Genomic DNA, 21,234 nt, shown 5'->3' on the forward strand with positions numbered 1-21,234 from the left:
GCCCTTTCTATGGTTGCAGAACAGTGGGGCCTATTTCTATTGTATTTTTGTTTGTTGTCTTGAGCTATTCTTTGGAATGGCAGCATGCAGTTTAAATAAATATACAAAATCATGATATATATCACTTTTTGTCTGCCATAGATCTCCAAGGACCGAATGAGGTGAATGAATTCATTAGTTAATCTTGAAATTTAAGTCAATAAGGTTATAACTGGCATTTGCTATGAATAAAATTCATTAGGTCTTATTTTAAAAGACATTTTTTCTCTATGGAACTGAAAGAAGTGGGCATGTATAAGTTAGTGTTCCACTATATACTAATGAAAATCTAGGCACTTGCTTCACTTATATTTTGAATGAAGAGTACTATCATAGATCGATCCGTTCATGCAAGACGTTACCTCGCAAGTGTGCCCCACTTCATTCTACGAGCATTAGTAATGTAAATTTTTATGGGTCCTCAGAGGGCCACCACACACTCAAATATATCTCATAGTGCGGGGCTTTATGCACCCTTTCGTCACTGGACCTATATTTTTTATGAATGTTATTAGCTTAACTTAAATATAAATATGCTAAAAGTACTTAGCTTAGTGACGCTAGTCGGGAGGGTAGAAAACATCAGTTGTCCAACATGTTTCGCCCAAATAACAGGGCTTTATCAAGGTTCCCTCTCCCTAGAAAAATAAAAGAAATATATATTTTTCCTATATGCCTAGCCCATTTAACATATTAAGTGTACCATCTTAATTATAGACTTTCAACCTCTTACCGTTTGAAATCATGTTCTCCCACCAGTGCGTCAGACGAAATGGCGGTCACGCTTTTAGTCAGCTGTTTTATACGTGTACACGGCAACCACGTCCCATACTGTTGGGGACGTCATTGTGTGACATAAAGATTGTAGAATTTTTTACTCCTCCCCTTTAATACTGTTTACCAAATTAATTATACCAGACTAAATTCACAAATGACCCCTGGAACCTAAATCATATTAATGAAGCCCATTCTAATTCATTATTTAATCCCTTAGGAACCACCGTATTCAGGCGGTAGATCCAACGCTGTTCAGAAAAATTTAACCTCCCCTCCCAATCACCCTCCAGCTGTTTGTCACTCATACACTCTATCACTCTCCATCTCAAATGTTGAATGTCATGGCCTTTCTCAAGCCAGTGCTGAACTATAGGGGCCTGTAACGTCCTGGTGTTAATACGGGATTTATGTTCATTCAACCGTATGTTGATCGCCCGTTTAGTGCGCCCCACGTACACCAAGTCACAGGGACAAACAATGATATATACCACCCTGGTAGATATCCTGATTGGGGGTCAGTCCATTGTGCCCCCTCCAGCGTGAGATCATACCATTGACACTGATGACATTTATTATGCTCAGCATGTTCTAATGGATGTATTACTTTCCTAAGGGTCTGACCTATGGTCTTACCCCTACGGTAGGAAAATAGAGGAGGTTCAGAGAAAATCTCATGTAAGCCTAGGATGTGCCAATGTTGTTTAATAAGAGAGGTCAGCACCCCCGATGCCTTTGAAAAAGGGAGAACACAAATCATCCTCTCTTCTTCCTGTACTCGAGGTTTATCCACAAGTAGTAACTCCCTGTGTGCATACCGGGCCAGTATTAAAGGGGAGGAGTAAAAAATTCTACAAAAAATTCTACAATCTTTACGTCACACAATGACGTCCCCAATAGTATGGGACGTGGTTGCCGTGTACACGTATTAAACAGCTGACTAAAAGTGTGACCGCCATTTCGTCTCTGACGCACTGGTGGGAGAACATGATTTCAAACGGTAAGAGGTTGAAAGTCTATAATTAAGATGGTACACTTAATATGTTAAATGGGCTAGGCATATAGGAAAAATATATATTTCTTTTATTTTTCTAGGGAGAGGAAACCTTGATAAAGCCCTGTTATTTGGGCGAAACATGTTGGACAACTGATGTTTTCTACCCTCCCGACTAGCGTCACTAAGCTAAGTACTTTTAGCATATTTATATTTAAGTTAAGCTAATAACATTCATAAAAAATATAGGTCCAGTGACGAAAGGGTGCATAAAGCCCCGCACTATGAGATATATTTGAGTGCGTGGTGGCCCTCTGAGGACCCATAAAAATTTACAAAAATTTACATTACTAATGCTCGTAGAATGAAGTGGGGCCCACTATATACTAAAGCATTTATAAATAATTGTCAAAATTTTGCTTTCATTGATCTCAACACAATACAGTACTGCAATGGCTAGTTTGATGGTAATAAAAGCTTATGAAACTGAGGCAAGATGTATCAATATAAATAAACTGTAAATCATTCTGTATACAAAGTGGTGTTTGTTTTAGTAGTTAGACAGTCCAGAACCTAAATTTAAATGTATTCGCCTACAAATAGTGGAAACACCAGTGTACCGTTTTTTATCAATTGGCCTTGGTTTGGGAGGTTAAAGATTCTGCTAATGGGTTTTCATTTCCACAACAGATCTTTGGCTAAGATCTCCTGATAACTTTCAGTAAATGATATATGTCTGTTGCACATACTCAGAATTGTTTGCATTTGTCTTTCTTGTCTTCTATGTTAATATAGGAAGTAGCGGATTGACCACTGGATATATTCCATCATTCTTCAAAAAGGAAGTGGGGTCCACGGGACAGAGAGTGCAACTAGCACCCATTACAGATCCCCCTCCTCGTAAGTGCAAACTAACTTTGCTTTGTGTTTGCTGCCATTATGTAGAATGCATCACCTAACAGCAGTGAATTATTATTATTTTTTTTTTTTACAGATTTTGTAGTGTATTTTCATCATAGTGAAGAATCAATATAGTATTTACTAGGGGTAGTTTATCTGCATTTATGATAAAACCTTAAATTCGGCAACACTTTTCCATAGATAAGCAGAATGAGTTAACTGTACACTGATGATGTTATCCAGTGGCCCCAAGGAAGAATTAGCTATCAGAGTTCAGAAAAGCCTGGAGCAGTGATTCCCAAACCTGTCCTGGGTTCTGGGATCCATGATGGTGACTCCACTGGGACCTTCAGCTTGCATTCACATAAGATCGTTGCAGCTGCCGCTTTGGTTCCGGTGGTTCCCAGAATCTCAAGACTCCACTCATAGTATATTCTAGGATACTCCAGCATCACTCAGCATGATTTTGGTGGCTCGGCGAGGTCATGGTCACAATACAGGTCAGGCTCTTGGGTTGGGGGGCTCAGTGCCTTCAATCCTTGGCACAAGCAATCTGCTCTCAACAGCTGACTCGGTGCTTGTTCGTTCCTCTAGAGTGGTGCTCGATCCAACTTGCACTTAAGAAGTTTCAGGCCTTTCTTTCACAATGACGTTAAGGGTTCATGGCTATAGTATTTCTCATAGCCTAGGAGGTATGTGTAGTCCTCAGTTGGCAAACAGAGTTATGGTTCTGCTTCAGTCTCATCTTCTTCTGTCGCCATATTATATTCTGAGACAGAATCTCTTATACATCCTGGAAATTGGGATTGTTCGCTCAAGCATTGCAGCTCTTTGTATAGGGTTGAGATCTCCAAGAACTAGACCTCATCTTCAAGTGCAAAGCTTCCTAGCTTCTTCAGCAGATGCAGGGAGTGTCAGTCAGCAGAAGTAGGCGAGTTGATTCTTTTTTCCCTCTAGTTTGTCTTTTTAAGTGTTTTCACCTGGCCGATGATTAGATGCATGTTACATCTCAGGCTCACTTTCAGGGCTTGGTGAACTTGGTATTTCCGGATTGTAGGCGGAGCTGACAGGTCTTTCGAATGACCGACTGTTGAGATTCCGGGCTCCTCTGGATTTTTTCCCACAGGGTCCGATCATAGGTCCCAGCTGAGGTGTAAGTGTTAAGCGAAACAGCTTCTTGTCTTCGGGCGATACCGGCGACTGGAGGCTTTTCGATTCTTGGGTGGTTCTCGAGGTATACCACCCTTCCAGACTTCTCTGTATTATATTCTTTCTTTTTTCCTACAAGGGGGTTACCTAGGGCTTAGTGTTTAATTTTGTTCGGCTTCAAGTGGCATTCTTAGCTTGTTACAAGAGCTAGGTGTCTCGCTCTTTGCTTGCTTCTCCATTTCATGTACTTCAGTTCCTAAAAGGTCTATATCTTCATGTACTTCAGTTCCTCATAGGACTATAGTCTTCAGGTAGTTCTTCGCAGTTTACGGCTGGCCCCGTTTGGACTTTTGTCTAATGAGCCTTTACAGGAGAAGCTGTTACAACGGGGTTTCTTGTGGCCTTGACTTCAGCTCAGTGGTTTTCTGAAGTGCAGGACTTGTCTTGTACGCTTTATTTTTTGCCACTTTATGAGTTCTGGGGTGTCAATTTGGACAGTAACATTGTTTCTACCTAAGGTGGTGTCTTTCCTTCTTCCCAGCTGCTCTTCCTAAACTAAACTAAACTAAACCTTAAGTTTATATACCGCGTCATCTCCACAGGAGTGGAGCTCGACACGGTTTACAGAATAAAACAATAAGGGAACTACAATGGAAGGAGGGAGAGAATTGGTGAACAGAAAGGAAAAGGGGGACTTAGAATAATGGAGAGGAAGGGAGTTACATTTTGGAGAAAAGCCAGGTTTTCAGATGTTTTCTGAAGTGTTGGAGGGAGGACGAACTCCGAAGATGGGCAATAAAGCTGTTCCACAGCTCGGTGATCCTGAAGAGGAGGGATGTTCCAAGTTTTCCTGTTTGGGATATGCCTTTTAAGGAGGGGAAGGATAGTTTGAAATTTTGAGAGGATCTGGAGGAGTCAGGACTCGAGAAGAGCCAGGATAGTGGAAAGAGAGGAGGAAGGATGCCGTGGAGAGATTTGAAGGCTAGACAGGCGCATTTGTAGTGAACCCTGAGGATGATTGGGAGCCAATGAAGCTTAGACAGAAGCGGGGAGACATGATCGAATTTGCTTTTTTTGAAGATTAGTTTAGCTGCGGTGTTCTGAATCCGCTGAAGTCTGAGAAGGCTTTTCTTTGTTAGGCTTAAGTAGATGGAGTTGCAGTAATCTAGTCTGGATAGAATAATGGATTGAACAAGGACAGCGAAATGTTGTTGGTGGAAGCAGGATCTGACTTTTCTTAGCATGTGGAGATTGAAAAAGCATTTTTTTACTAGGGAGTTGATGTGGTCGTTGAAGGACAAAGAGGAGTCGATGATGATTCCCAGAACTTTGCTAGAGTGCTCAAGCTGCAGATTGGTGCCAGAGGATAGAGGGATGAGGGTGGGTAACTGATCTAGTTTTGGGCCGAGCCAAAGTAGTTTTGTTTTGGTCTCATTTAGTTTCATTTGAACGGTGCGAGCCCAGGATTGGAGATTTGTTATACAAGATGAGATGTTATCAGCGAGGTTGGTGAGGTTAGAGTCGGTCTCAAGAAGGACAAGGATGTCGTCGGCGTGGGTGTAAAGTGTCTCCGAGGTGGATAGTTGGAGGAGTTTCAGGGAGGACATATAAACATTGAAAAGAATCGGGGATAGGGGTGAGCCTTGGGGGACTCCGCAGATTGGTTTCCAAGGGGAGGATGAGGTTCCATTCATGTTAACGAAGTAAGAGTGGGAACGTAAGAATTTTGAGAACCAATCTAGGACTGTGGAGTTTATGCCGATTTCAGAAAGTTGGAGGATTAGTATGTCATGATGAACAATGTCGAAAGCTGCAGAAAGGTCAAATTGGAGAAGGACAGCAAACTTGTTGCAGGAGTGAAGTTGTTGGACCTTTGAAATTAAAGAGGCTAAAAGGGATTCAGTGCTGAAGTTGGGTCTGAATCCATGTTGGTAGGGTAGGAGAATGGAGAATCTCTCAAGATAGGACGAAAGTTGGGTGGCTATGATGGACTCCAGCATTTTGGTCAGGAGAGGAATGTTAGCAATTGGGCGATAGCTGGAGGGAGTGGCGGGGTTGAGATCAGATTTTTTCAATAGAGGGAATAAGGCAATGTGTCCCATTTCTGTAGAAAATAGGCCTGAGAGCAGGGCGGAATTTATAAGTTTGGTGAGAGATGAGATGGCTTGTGCTGGAATATTCTCATATAAGTAGGAGGGGAAAGGATCCAAGGTACAGTTGCAGGATTTTAACTTGAGGCAGAGTTGGAGACCTGGGAGTCGGAGACGAGCTCGAAGGCGGTCCAGGTTCTATCGGCTGGGATATGGTTGGCCTCGGTTAGATTAGGGTAGGAGGTAGTGAGCACCAGAGAGTTGTAGGCGGGTGTTGGGGGGGAAGGAGCTTCGTAAGGTAGTCACTTTCTCATTGAAAAATTTTGCTAGATCATTAGCAGATGGAGAGGAGTGGAGTGTGGCAGAATCATGTTTAGAGGATATGGAACGCCAAATGTTGAATAGTGTGTTACTTTGGTTGTTGGATCTGGAGATTTTGTTGCCATAGTAGTTTTTCCTTGATTTTTTCAATTCTGTGTTATAGAGCTTAATAGAAGCCCTCCAGGACTGTCTGTCAGTGGGGGATTTAGACTTTTTCCATTTTCGTTCCAGTGTTCGACATTTCTGCTTTAGTTGTCTGTGATAGGGGAGGTACCAGGGGGCCTTGCGGGAGTAGGAGACAGTTTTAGTGGATAGAGGGGCGAGGGAGTGGTAGGTGGTCTCAGAGAGGTTGATCCAATTGTGCCAGTTGGATTCAGGGTTTGAAGGGTTGGGAGTGGAGGAAGTTAGGTTGAGGAAATTCATCCAGAACAGATCACTCGCAATTTTTTTTCGGAAGGTAATAGGATAGGGGGACCGCGGATGGGGTTCGAGGTGTGACATGAAAATGGGGAGGCAGAAAGCCCCTAGGAAGTGGTCGGACCAAGGGACAGGATCCCAGCGAGTGTCGTCGATTGAAGTTTTGTATTCGGTGAGATCGAGGAAGTTGATGATGTCTAGCGCGTGCCCTTTTTCATGGGTTGGGGTGGGAGTCTGGGGGGGGAAGCCTAAAGAGATGAGGAAGTTGTTGAGATCGATTGCATCCTTGTTGGTGGTGTCGTTTATGTGAAGGTTGATGTCCCCAATGATTAGTAACCTTTGGAATTTGAGGAAGGCGTTTGCAATGGTCTCAAGGACGAGATCAGAGGATTTGTTCCAGGGGGATGATGGTGAACGATATGATAGCAGGATACCCAGTGGGTGAGGATGGAGCTCGTCATTGACAGAGGCTAGCATGTATTCTGGGGAGGCATGGCTGCCCTTTTCAAGAAGTTGGACGTCGAAGAATGATCTATGGATGAGTGCCAGGCCACCTCCTTTTCGGTTAATTCTGGGGGAGAAGAGGCCTTGGTAGCCATGAGAACAGAGTTCATTCTGAGTGAATATGTCATCTTTTGCGATCCAAGATTCAGTGATGAATAAGAATCCGGGGTTGAGGTCTTCAAGAAGGTCTTTCAAAATTTGGGTTTTGTTGCATGCGGATCTGGCGTTGCAGTAGAGAGATGGGACAGGGGTGAGAGAGTCTGGGGTGTGGTTGGGTGGGTTGGTAGGGGGAATGGGCTTTAAGGAGGCGTGATTGATTCTTTGGGGTTTTTTTTGGGGGGGATGGCATCTGGTGCGCAAAAGCGTGGGGATTTTGGTACAAGGGTAGGTAGGACAGACAATGATGGGGTTCAGTAAGTTAGGAGTGGGGGGTTTCAGGCAGAAGGAGATATTGGAGGATGAGCAGAGAAGGAGAAGAAGGATCCATAGGTGTGGTTTCATGGTGAGGGTATTGGAGATCCTTTGGGGGGGTAGGAGGCGAGAATAGCGGAAGGCTTGGCAGTTGGACAGAGCTGGACGATTAGGTAGGGCTGAAACAAATTAACTAGAATCTGGTGAATCTTAGTAATTGAGCAGAACTTAGACAGTTGAGAGGAATCTAGAGATCCTTAGCAGGACATAAACAGTAGAATAAAATCTGGGATCTTTAGCAAACTTAAACAGAGAGTAGAATCAAGTGATCTGTATCAGGATTTAAGCAAATTGAGTAGCAGAGCAAAAACAGTTGAATAGAATCAGGAGATCATTGGCAAATTTAAACAGTGCATAGAATCTGTAGAGCCTTAGCCGGGCTTAAATAGGAATTGTTCGCTGGGTCAGAATGGAGCTTGGCGATTATGACTGGTGGTGGTCATCACTTCGCCTTCAGAGAGAGCTGTTGGGACTGGGTTGCAGGGGGTTTCGGGAGGCGGAGCTGGACTCCCACGCGTCCCGAAGCTTCTTCCCTGCAGCCGGAGGGTCGGTCTGTGTTGGGGCAGCTCCGGAATCAGTGGAGCTGCCCTGAAGAATGTAGAAAAAACAAAAGTTGAGCCGCAGGAGGCCTCGGGTGGCGGAGCTGGACTCCCACGCGGCCCGAGGTTCTCTCACTGCAGCTTGGGGCTATCCCGCATTGGGGCAGCTCCCGGTATCGATGGAGCTGCCCTGAAGAGTATCGCTGGAGGGACTGGTTGCAGGGGGGTTTCGGGAGGCGGAGCTGGACTCCCACGCGTCCCGAAGCTTCTTCCCTGCAGCCGGAGGGTCGGTCTGTGTTGGGGCAGCTCCGGAATCAGTGGAGCTGCCCTGAAGAATGTAGAAAAAAACAAAAGTTGAGCCGCAGGAGGCCTCGGGTGGCGGAGCTGGACTCCCATGCGGCCCGAGGTTCTCTCACTGCAGCTTGGGGCTATCCCGCGTTGGGGCAGCTCCCGGTATGAGGCTCCCGTTTCCTTCCGGCTTTCTCGGAGGAGGAATGGGGAGGTTTGCTTTTATTTCTTGCATTTCTTAGAAGTGCGTGGAATACTTTTATACTATCTGTAGGTTTCTAACCACTTTGACATTTATATCACCTCTGTATTAATCGAGGGATACGAGAAGGGTATGGCATCATACACAGCCTCAATCACTCGATGGGTTCACTAGGCTATTGTTTCCGCTTACTGGTTGACAGGGAAGCAGTTGACGGAAGCTCTTCATGCCCATTCAACCATAGCGATGCATACTTCTTGGACTCAGTCCAGAAGTTTTTCATTGGAGGAGATTTGTCATGCAGCTATTTGGTCTTCCAAGTATACCTTCTCTTAGCTTTACCAGTTTGATGTGGTGCCATGTGCGGCAGCTCTGTGTGGGGCTTCGGTTATTGCGGAGGCGGCGTTTGTCGCCCACCCAGATTGCGGATTGCTTTGCTGCATCCCATTGGTCTCTGGATTCATCTGCTGCTGTTGCTAAGGAGGGAAAAATTATGTTCTTATGTTCTTACCTGTTAATTTTCTTTCCTTTAGATGCAGCAGATGAATCCAGAGCCCCACCCTTTCTGGATTTTGACTGTTGGTTTTTTCTTTTGCAACTTTCAGTTTGTTATGGGAAAGAAGTTTTTTACATGCTATGCCTATTGATGGTTACAAATGCTTGGGCAAGGAGTTATACTGGAGATGCAGGAGGAGTGCCAGCCAATAGGACCACCTGTTAATCAGTTTCTCTATCTCCGCCTGCTGGTAGATGTGTGCTATCCCATTGGTCTCTGGATTCATCTGCTGCGTCTAAAGGAAAGAAAATTAACAGGTAAGAACATAATTTTTCCGTCTCTGAATTCATCTGGTGTGACTAATAATAATAACTTCATTTTTATACTGCAATACCTTGTAGTTCAGTGCAGTTTACAACAAGAAAAACTGAAAATACAGTCATAATACATCAAAATTCATAGTTAACAAAATCACGATTTCCTTAAATATGACACAGGTAATTATACAAATTTATCAAACAGATAAGTTTTCAATAAGCTTCTAAAAGCTAGATAAGAGAAAGATGGCATAATCAAGCCACTTAGGGCTCCTTTTACGAAGCCGCGTTAGCGGTTTAATACGCGCTAAACTGCCGGCCGTGCTAGATGCTAACGCCAGCATTGAGCTGGCGTTAGTTGTAGCTGCGTAGCACAGGTTTAGCGTGCGCTAAAAAGCTGCGTGCACTAAAACCGCTAACGCGGCTTCATAAAAGGAGCCCTTAGACACTTATTCCATTTTCCATCTTGGAAGGATAAAGTCCTTTCAAGAAATCTTTTATATATCTTTTATATACGTAGATGGAAAAGAAAATGAGGAAATACCACGAATGCGATGATTAATTTCCGAAAAATCAAAGTGATTAAAAAAAAAAATAACTGGGGGCACAGCCAAACAATGTTACTAAAACACAGGCAAGCAAATTTGAAAATTATTCTCGCTTCTACAGGAAGCCAATGCAGCTTTTGATAGTAAGGTGTTACATGTTCCGATTTTTTTCAACTTGAAAATTAAATGCACTGCTGTATTTTGAATAATCCTCATCCTCTTGATAATTTTCTTATAAGATCCAAGATAGATAATATTACAGTAATCTAATGCACTTAGAGCCAATGACTGTTTTAACAATCTAAAAGATGAAAAATCAAAATAAGATCTGATAGTACAAAGTTTCCACAAAATGAAAAAACTTTTTAACCAAAGCAATTTGAGCATCAAAGGTTAATAATGATCAATCTAGAGTAACTCCCAGTATTTTGATAGTGGAATTGATAGTATGTTACTATGATAGGATAATCAGTTCCATTTAATTTCAAGGACGTCTCTTTAGTTTTATTTTTTGGACTTGCCAAAAGTTTGTTTTTCTAGTATTTAATTTTAATCTAAATTATTTAGCCCATTGTTCAACAAGCTCAAGTACAAATGATTTCAAATGTTAAATATTTGAAGATAAAGAAATGATAGGGATTACAATAGTTATATCATCTGCATCACTATATAGTTTTACATTCAACTTTGACAATTAAAAAGAGAAGGAGAGAGTGGAGAACAATTGTTACTCCAGACCTGAGAATATACATCTTCACAGTAAACATGATACGTTCGGGTTTTCAAAAAACCTGCAAACCATTGCAATACACAACCTGAGTTTCCTATTGCATCAAGGCAACTGAGCATAATTCTGTGATCAACTAAATCAAACGCACTACTCGGATCAAATTGTAGAATTAGTGCACTTTTCCTTAAACTAAATAATTGATGGAGATAATCAACTAAAGAAGCCAACATTGTTTCAGTGTCATGGTATGGATGAAAACCAGATTGAGATTCATGTAAAATGATAAACCTATCTAAATAATACATCTGTTGGACACCAAACCTTCCATCAGTTTCACAAAAAAATTGAATATTTGCAATAGGTCTAAAATTAGTGACAAGAGATGCAGGTTCCTTCTGAGTTTTTTTTTATATGACCTAAATGCTTAGGAAATTCACCATTTAGTAGTAAAGTGGAAATCCATTTGTAGATCTCCGCTTTAAAAGGAATAGGAGCCAATTTCATACCACAGGAGGGCAGTTGGCTAATAAACAGTATGATTTTGCATACTTTGTATAAAGTCTGAGAAATTGGTTCCAATCAGGAGTTTCAAAGGAACTCCAACTCAAAATCAGAAGGAAAAGCATCTCGTGATGGACAAATCATTAGTGGGTGATTTAAAACTATTCCCATAATAATCAATGTCAAGTTGTGAACTTTGACTAAAATAAGATGCTAAATTATCTGACGAAGATAAACAGTCCTAAGCAAGATCGTTTAAACTGGCCAACATCAAATATTATGTTAATCAGTCTAAAAAGTTCTTTACTGTTTATGGAATTTGTTCCAATTTTATTAGACTAAAAATTATGATGTTTTTCCTTAATTATTTTATTGTATTTTTGTTCTTCATTTTATTTTATCATCATCCCTCTTAGATTTGTTACAAATTCTTTCTAATCGTCTTCCTGTACGTTTTAAGTCGAGTAATTCAGAGTCATATAATCCATCTATAATTTTTGTTGTTTATTTCTACGTGACTTCAATGGAACAATTTTATCTAATATTTGTTTACTAAATTTACTCCGTTTTAAGTTAAAATCCATATTTAAATCTGAAGTAAAAGATACATCATAATGTGTCCAAAATTCTACAGGGTTAAGCAGACCTCTAGTGTTAATGGTTTTATTTTTATTTTTTTCCAAATCAATGCAATGTTGCCTTATCCACAAAAATTCAAAATTGTACAGTAAATGATCTGACTAAACAGTTTGATTTTTGCCCTAAATATTCCACAAAAATTATATTGATTACAATTTGTGATTCCATCAGAGCAAGATTTGATCAAGGCACTAAATATTTAATGGTAGTGTTGGATATCACAGCAACCTTTTAATACAGTTCATCGTTATTTATTGGTTAAACATTTGAGAAAATTGCTGGGAGAATGTTAGATTGATTTTCATCTTTATTTTGTCCAATTGTTTGTCCAATTCCCTTAGAATCTTTCACCTGCCTGGAACAGTATTTTCACTGTAGTCACTCTCTCTCCCTTCACCCTTCCTACAGTCACTCTTTAACCTTTCACCCTTCCTCCTAAACCAATGTGCCTTCTAAATGTAACTTAAGAGCCTGCTCTAATTCTTATTGTAAACCACATAGATTCCTTGCAGAAAACTGTGGTATATAAGATACTGTATTAAGAACATAAGAATTGCCATCTCCGGATCAAACCCTGGGTCCATCAAGTCCGGTGATCCGCACACGCGGAGGACCCACCAGGTGTACCCTGGCCTAGTTTTAGTCCCCCATATCACCGTATGCTTCTCAAGGGAGATGTGCATCTAATTTACCCTTAAATCCTAGAACGGTGGATTCTGCAATTACTTCCTCTGGGAGAGCATTCCAGGTGTCCACCACTCGCTGTGTGAAACAGAACTTCCTGATATTCGTCCTGGACCTGTCCCCTCTCAGCTTCAGTTTATGTCCTCTTGTCTGTGTCACATCGGACATTGTAAATAACTGCTTTCCCTGCTCTGTTTTGTCGAATCCTTTCAGTATTTTGAAAGTCTCGATCAGGTCTCCTCACAGTCTCCTCTTCTCAAGGGAGAGCAACCCCAGTCTCCTAAGTCATTCCTCGTAGTACAGGTTCTCCATACCTTTCACTAGCTTCGTTGCTCGTCTTTCCACCCTCTCTAGCAGTTTTATATCCTTCTTTAGGTATGGAGACCAATGCTGGATGCAGTATTCCAGGTGCGGTCTGACCATGGCTCTGTAGAGCAGTATTATAACTTTCTCTGATCTACTCGTAATTCCCTTCTTTATCATGTCTAGCATTCTATTTGCTTTCTTCGCCGCTGCCACACATTGCGCCGACGGCTTCAGGGTCCTATCTATCAGTACACCTAGGTCCTTTTCCTGTTCGGTCTTTCCCAGAGTTACATCTGTGTTCTTTATTTTTTCTGCCTAAATGCATCACTGCATTTTTCCACATTAAATTTCATCTGCCATTTATCTGCTCACCTCTCCAATTGATTCAAGTCGATCTGGAGTTCCTCACTGTCCTTCTGCGATCTGATTGCCCGGCATAGCTTTGTGTCGTCTGCAAACTTGATGATTTCACTGGATGTTCCTTCTTCTAGGTCATTTATGAAAATATTAAATAAGATGGGTCCAAGTACTGAGCCCTGGGGTACACTGCTAGTCACTTGCTCCCATTCTGAGAACTTCCCATTTATGCCCATTCTCTGTTTTCTGTTCTCTAGCCATTTGCCTATCCATCTTAGTATCTCTCCCTCTATTCCATGTCCTTGTAGTTTCCTGAGAAGTCTTACATGTGGAACCTTATCGAACTCTTTCTGAAAGTCCAAGTATACAATATCCACCGGTTCTCCACTATCAATTTGTCTATTCACTGTCTCAAAAAATTGGAGTAGGTTCGTCAAACATGATTTCCCTTTCCTGAACCCATGTTGACTGGCTCTCATCAGGTCATGTGTGTCTAGGTGCCGGACTATGCTATCTTTGATCAGCGCCTCAACCATCTTTCCAGGGACAGACGTGAGACTCACAGGTCTGTAGTTGCCTGGCGCTCCTCTCGATCCTTTTTTAAATATCTGCGTGACGTTCGCTATCTTCCAGTTGTTCAGTATCTGTCCTGTTTTGATTGACAGGTTGGCAAGTTTTTGCAATAGTTCTCAGATTTCAAATTTTAGTTCTTTTAGGACTCTCGGATGAATTCCATCCTGTCCAGGAGATTTATCACTCTTAAGTTTGTCGATCTGGTGGTAAATCTGGTCCAAGTCCTCTTCTATTGTGGTGTGGCTGTCCTGTACGACTCCCTTAAACACTTTCACTGTGTCAGGTATTGTTGCGGTGTCTTCCTTTGTAAAGACGGACGCAAAGAAGGAGTTCAGTTTGTCTGCAATTTGTTTGTCGTCCTTGACGCACCCTTTTCCTCCCTGGTCGTCCAGCGGTCCCACCACCTCCCTTGTGGGTTTTTTCCCCTTAACGTATCTAAAGAAGGGCTTGAAATTTTTGGCCTCCTGCGCTATTTTCTCCTTGACCTTTTTAGCAACCCTCACTGCCTTGTGACATTTTTCTGAGCAACTCTATGTTTGCTCCAAGCTTCGGATGTTTTCGTGCGTTTCCACGTCTTAAAGGAGTCCTGAGACTGGGACTGAGAAAGGAGTCCTGAGACTGAGAAAGGAGAGCTGAGACTGGAGTCGGTGCAAAGAATGGCCACCCGGATGGTCTCGGGACTCAAGGATCTACCATACGAAAAACGGCTTGACAAATTACAGCTATACTCGCTCGAGGAGCGCAGAGAGAGGGGGGACATGATCGAGACGTTCAAGTATCTTACGGGCCGCATCGAGGCGGAGGAAGATATCTTCTTTTTCAAGGGTCCCACGACAACAAGAGGGCATCCGTTGAAAATCAGGGGCGGGAAACTACGAGGTGACACCAGGAAATTATTTTTCACTGAAAGAGTGGTTGATCGCTGGAATAGTCTTCCACTACAGGTGATTGAGGCCAGCAGCGTGCCTGATTTTAAGGCCAAATGGGATCGGCACATGGGATCTCTTCACAGGGCAAAGGTAGGGGAGGGACATTAAGGTGGGCAGACTAGATGGGCCGTGGGCCCTTATCTGCCGTCTATTTCTATGTTTCTATGTTATATGGCTTCCTTCACCTCTTTGGTAAGCCACGCCGGCTCTCTTTTGCCTTTTGGTTTTCTTTTCTTTGGACATCCGTGGAATGTAGAGGCTTTGTGCTTCCGTGATAATATTTTTCAGTACTAGGGACCATGCCTGTTCCACCATTATTGATCTGTTTTTTCACTATGGCTCTCATGCTGTCGAATCTTCCCTTTTTAAAGTTTAAAGTCGTGGTTGAGGTTTTGGTATCTTTCCCTTTCCCGACATCAAGTTTGAAGTTGATCATGTTGTGATCACTCGTCCCCAGCGTCCTTTGCCGGTCCCGTAATGCCATTTAGAACCAAGTCCAAGATGACATTTCCTCTCTTCGGTTCTCCTACCATATGTTCCAGGAAGCAGTCCCCTAGCACTTCCAGAAACTTTGCCTCCTTGCCACAGTTAGAGGTTCCCAGTTCCCAGTCTATCACCGGGAAATTGAAATCCCCCAAGATTATGACATTACCTGTTTTACATTCTTGTTTAATTTCCTCTATCAATTCCAAGTCTGTCTCCTCCCTCTGTCCTGGCGGTCGGTAGTAAAGGCCAATCTTTATGTCAGCATCGTTATGTCTGGGAATCCTAATCCAGAGGAATTCCAGCTTCTTTTCTCTTCCGCCATAGTCTCTCTCACGGATTCTATTCCTTCCCGAACATATAGGGCAATACCTTCACCTTTCTGCCCCACTCTTTCTCTTCTGTACAGTTTGTATCCCTGTAGTACTGTGTCCCATTTGTTTTCGTCATTCCACAATGTTTCTGTTATATCAATGATTTCCAGTTCGTCGTTTTTTGCTATTGCTTCTAACTCTACCATTTTGTTTTCCAAACTTCTAGCATTCGTATACATACCTTTGAGTTCCCTATGTGTTACCTTATTGGACTTTCTAAGCTTAGCAGTATCTACTGTTTCTTCCACGGTACCCTTTTCTGCTGCGGTGTTGTCTCCCTCCACGGTACCCTTTTCTGCTGCTGTCTCCCTCATTTGCTTTGTGGTCGACTCCTCCTGCGTCTGAGTAGTTGTCCGTAGTTCTTTCTTCGGGACATCCTGTCGCCCGGGCCATCGACTGATGGTCGACTGTCGGCTTTCCCCTGTCCTTTAGTTTAAAGCCTTTTCAATGGCCCTCTTTATGTTGCCTGCCAGTACTCTTGCTCCTTCCTTGTTGAGGTGCAGTCCGTCCTTTCTGTAGTACTTGCTTTTTCACCAGAAAGCCGTCCAGTTGCGCAAGAAGTCAAAGCTTTCCTCTTCGCACCATCGTCTCATCCAGGCGTTAATTGCTTGCAGTTCCCCTTGTCTCTTTGCATCCGCTCTTGGTACCGGGAGGATCTTGGAGAAGGCCACCTTCACCTCCCTGATCTTCAATTTTCTTCCGAGTGAGCGGAGCTGTCCCTAAATCTCTTCCCTGTCATACTTCCGTCCGCTCACATCGTTGGTTCCCACGCGGATAAGCACAGCAGTGTCCTCTCCCCCAGTGCTGTCTATGATCCTGGAGATCCTGTTGGCCACATCCTTCACTCTTGCTTCAGGCAGGCAGGTGATGATTCTATCCTTTCTCCCTCCTGCGGTGTGGCTGTCCACATGACTTATTCAAGCCAAGTACCTCTAAAATCGAACAATTTCAACAGAGTACCCTTGAAATTGACATTTTATTGTTACAGTTAACTAACTTGTCAACACACATAACAGTTGTAGGTCACTTCAGCTGGTATTCAGGCCAAAACAGTTTGCATGATCTGTTGTATTTCACTCGCATATAAACTATCCCCTTGACAGATGGTGTGCTATTCTTACAAACTGTTTAAAAATTAACAATGAAATTTAGATGGGGCCTATTTATAAAACCTGGAGAAAATAAAATTCTCTATAAAGGTTGCCCATAGTGACCAATCCAGTTTTATCTGTCGTCATCTACTATGGTATGTTACTATCTTTTCTCTGGGAAAATGAAACATGAAATCCTATTGATCACTATGGGCAAGTTCTCTGGCATTGTATCTTCGCTGTATATTACATTACATTACATTACATTAGGGATTTCTATTCCGCCATTACCTTGCGGTTCAAGGCGGATTACAAAAGGTTAATTTAAAAAAACAGAGTTACAATGATTAGCTAGAGAGGTAAGTTGTAGATCTTATAAACATTTAGCGGGTTGTTGAGGGTGAGGTGGTTTGTAAGAGAGTTAATAGGTGGTCATAGTGGAGATTCTTTTGTTATTATTAGTGCAGTAATGGGTAGATCAAATGTCAGTTTTAGAGTTACTAAGAGGTCGTGGTGTTATTGCTGCTTCAGGAATTTCTTGAAAAGTGTGGTTTTTATTTCTTTTCTGAACGTCCTATAGTCTGGGGTGGTCATCAGAAGGTTGGAGATCTGGTTGTCCAGCCTTGCGGCTTGAGTGGCTAGGAGGCCGTCGTGTAGTTTTGTTCTTTTTACTTCCTTGATTGGGGGGGGTATGAATGGGGAGTGCGTTTTTCTGTGTCTGGTAGTGGGTGCTTGGATGAGGCGATTGTTCAGGTATGATGGGCTGTCTCCGTGTAGGGTTTTAAATAATATGCAGTAGAATTTGAATTGGATTCTTTCTTGGATTGGAAGCCAATGTGAGTTGATGAAGGCTTCAGTGATGTGGTCATGTTTTTTCAATGAGTAGATGAGTCTCAAAGCTGTATTTTGGATTGTTTGGAGTTGTCTTATCGTAGTTGCAGGGCAAGGAAGGAAGAGGATGTTACAGTAGTCCAATATACCTAGTATTAGGGATTGTACTATAAGTTGGAATTGTGTTCTTTCAAAGAATTTTCGGACTTGTCTCAGATTTCTCATGACTGCGAATGATTTCTGAATTGTTTTATTTATTTGCGGTTGCATAGTGCAGCATCTGTCTATGGTCATGCCAAGTAGTTTTATGGTGGTTTGGATGGGATATTTGATTGCGTTTATATCTAGGTTGGTTGTGGTTTGGACCTTGTCATTTTCGAGGAGGATGAATTTGGTTTTGTCTTGGTTGAGTTTAAGTTTGTGATTTTTCATCCAGGTTGTGACTGTTTCAAGTGTTTGGTGAAGTTTGTCTGTCATGGTAGGTTTAGAATGATCGTATGGGATGAGGATGGTGATATCATCCGCATAACTATAGGTGGTTATGCCCAGATTGTCCAGATGCGTTCCTAGAGAAGCAGTGTAGAGATTGAAGAGGGTAGGGGATAGTGGAGATCCTTGTGGTACGCCGCAGGGGTTTGACCAGGATTCTGACTTTTCTTTGTTTGATTTTACACTGTAGGTTCTGAGTTTTAGGAATCCTTCAAACCAAGAGTATACTTTATCTGAGATGCCTATTGCATCTAAGATCTGTAGAAGGATGTTGTGGTCCACTAAGTCGAATGCCGCAGTTAGGTCCAGTTGTATGAGAAGCATTTTTTTCTCTGTACTAAGTTGTTGTCTGACGGTATCCATAAGGGAGCCTAGTAGTGTCTCTGTACTGAAGTTTGTTCTGAAGCCTGATTGCATGGGGTGGAGTAGGTTGTGGTCATCTATGTAATCGGTGAGGAGTTTGGCTACTAGGCCTTCTATAATTTTGACATATAGCGGAATTGAGGCTATAGGTCTAAAGTTAGATGGGTGGTTTTGTGGTGCTTTTGGGTCTTTTTGGATTGGGGTGATGACGATTTCGCTGAGGTCAGCAGGGAATGTGCCTTCTGTGAGCGTGAATTGAATCCATTGTAGAGTTATGGTGCGGAATTTTACACTAGAGGTGGTAAGGAGATATGAGGGGCAATGGTTGAGGTCACAGGAGGCATGGCTGTATTTTTTGTAGAATTTGTTGAATTCTGACCATTGTATGTTGGGGAATTGAGTCCAAATTCTGTCTGCTGCGGTTGCCTCTTTTCCTGTAGGGTGGATTGTGATTGGGTTTTGATGGGATGGGTTAAGGATGAGAGTGGCTCTGGTGTTGGTAATTTTGTTCTTGAAGTGTTCTGCTAAGAGGGTGGGTGATGGTGGAGGGGTGTTCGTGGTGGTAGTGTATGGTTTGGTGTCTGTTAATTCTTTCAGGATTTGGAATATTTTTTTGGAATCTTGGGTTTCCGTGCCTATGAGATTATTATCCCAGGACAAGCAGGCAGCATATTCTTGACTGATGGGTGACGGCACCGACGGAGCCCCGGTACGGACACTTTTAGAGTGATTGCACTCTAAGAACTTGGAAAGTTCTAGAGACCGCACCGCGCATGCGCGAGTGCCTTCCCGCCCGACCCCGACGCGCGGTCCCTCAGTTTCTTAGTTTCCGCGGAGCTAAGAAGTCGCATTTTCAACGGCTGTTGAAAGTATTTTTCATTCGCCTTCCCGCTCGCGTAAACTTTTTCGGGTTTTTTCTGCCCTTACTTTTTTCTTTCTTTTGTAAAAAAAAAAAAAAAAAATCTTATTTTTTTGTCGAGTTTTCTTGATTTGACCCGGCGGGGCCTACTGCCATCATCGAGGCCTCGGCCTTCGATTTGGCAGAAGCCGTTTTTCCGTTCATGCCCCCCCAGCCCGGGTTCAAGAAGTGCCAGCGGTGTGCACGGCCTATTTCACTTACAGACCCACACAACTGGTGCCTTCAGTGTCTGGGTCCGGAACATCAGGCCGCCACCTGCACCCGCTGTGCCACTTTGAAAAAGCGGACTCTCAAAAATCGAGAAATCCAACAGAGACTGCTTTTCGGCACCGACATGTCCGACCCCGTGTCTTCGGCACCGGTTTCGGTACCTGTTTCGTCGGCACCCACCTCATCGACGCCACGCGATACCGCGTCGGCGTCGCAACATCCAGGTAAGCCGGCTAAGAAGCCTTCCCCGCTGGAACGTCCTCCGGTCTCCAGTGCAGAGAGTCCAGTCCTGCCGACCGTGAGACGCCAGCGGAAGCGCTCCGCTCCTATTGAGGTGAGTCCCTCGACATCAGGCTCCTCATCTCCGGGGCGTAGAGCGGCACCGCAGGTACCGCAGAAGAAAAAAGCGGTACCGGTGCCCTCCCTCGATGATCGCATTGCGGCCATCTTGCAGGTGCAGCTGAGGGACCAGCTTAAACAACTCCTTCCAGCTCTCCTGACACCGAGCCCTCCGGTGTCGGTCTCCACTGGGCAACCGGTACCGATTGTGGAACAGTCTATATTGTCCCCATCCACTCCTTCGGTACCGGTACACTCGGCCTCATCGGTATCGATGCCTGTCCTCGCACCGGAGCCTAAGTCTCTTCACCAATCGGTACAGACTTCGGCTCCGGTGCAACCGATAACATCTCCCGGTACCGCGTCGATGAGGTCGGGTAAGTCGGTACACAAGTCCCGACACCTGGACCCGTCCACCCCTGAGTCTCGGGCCCGTGGTCCCCATATTCAAGACCCTGATCTGTGGGGCGATTCTGAAGAACCTTTTCTGTCAGAAGGAGAATGTTTGTCAGAGGAAGACGAGCCTGTACTTCAGGACACTTCCTCCAAGCCTGATTCCACCTCTTTCTCTTCTTTTTTAAGAGATATGTGTGAATCTCTTTCCATTCCTTTGGAGGCTGAGTCTAAAAAGTCCAAAGCTTTTCTGGACGCTCTTGATTTTGACCAGCCTCCAAAGGAATTTTTGAAACTCCCTTTACATGACATCCTGAGGGAGACCTTTTACAAGAATCTGGAGACTCCTCTTACTGTCCCGGGAGCTCCTCGCAAATTGGATTCCCTTTATAAAGTAATCCCTATTCCTGGTTTCGATAAACCACAGCTCTCTCATGAGTCTCTTCTTGTAGAATCCACCCTCAAGAAGTCCTTGGGAGCTAGTGTCTATGCCTCTGTCCCTCCTGGCAGAGAGGGTAAAGCCATGGACAAATTCGGTAAGCGACTTTACCAGAATGCGATGCTTGCTAATCGTTCTGGTAACTATGCTTTTCATTTTTCGTTTTATTTAAAGCATCTCCTTACCACCATGGCTTCCTTTGAGCAGTACCTTCCTGTGGGGAATCGTGAGGCTTTCCATCAGTGCTCTTCAGCTCTTTTCCAGCTCAGAAAATTCATGGTAAGGTCTATATATGACACTTTTGAGCTTACCTCTAGAGCAACAGCCATGTCTGTAGCCATGCGCCGTTTGGCTTGGCTCAGAGTCTCTGAGCTTGATGTTAATCATCAAGACCGGTTGGCTAATGCCCCATGTTTAGGGGATGAGCTGTTCGGAGATTCTATGGACTCAACGACCCAGAAGCTCTCGGCTCATGAAACCCGCTGGGATACCCTTCTTAAGACCAAGAAGAAACCTCCACCTTCACGGCCATTCA

General features: G+C 43.5%; 1 protein-coding gene across 10 annotated transcripts in view; it reads left to right on the plus strand.

Annotated features, from left to right (window-relative positions):
* Positions 1-21,234, plus strand: part of CILK1 (ciliogenesis associated kinase 1) — a 208,325-nt gene that overhangs the window by 165,963 nt on the left and 21,128 nt on the right. For all 10 annotated transcript variants that reach the window (XR_004538821.1, XR_004538822.1, XM_033938283.1 and 7 more), the window contains one exon: positions 2,603-2,707. Coding sequence is in view for 8 of the 10 variants with exons in the window: in XM_033938283.1 (XP_033794174.1) it covers positions 2,603-2,707 (105 nt within the window). In the remaining 2 variants the exon portion in view is untranslated. Of the gene's footprint in view, positions 1-2,602; positions 2,708-21,234 lie in introns of those variants that run through there.

This window comes from Geotrypetes seraphini, chromosome 3, assembly GCF_902459505.1.
Source record: "Geotrypetes seraphini chromosome 3, aGeoSer1.1, whole genome shotgun sequence".
Lineage (NCBI taxonomy): Eukaryota > Metazoa > Chordata > Amphibia > Gymnophiona > Dermophiidae > Geotrypetes > Geotrypetes seraphini.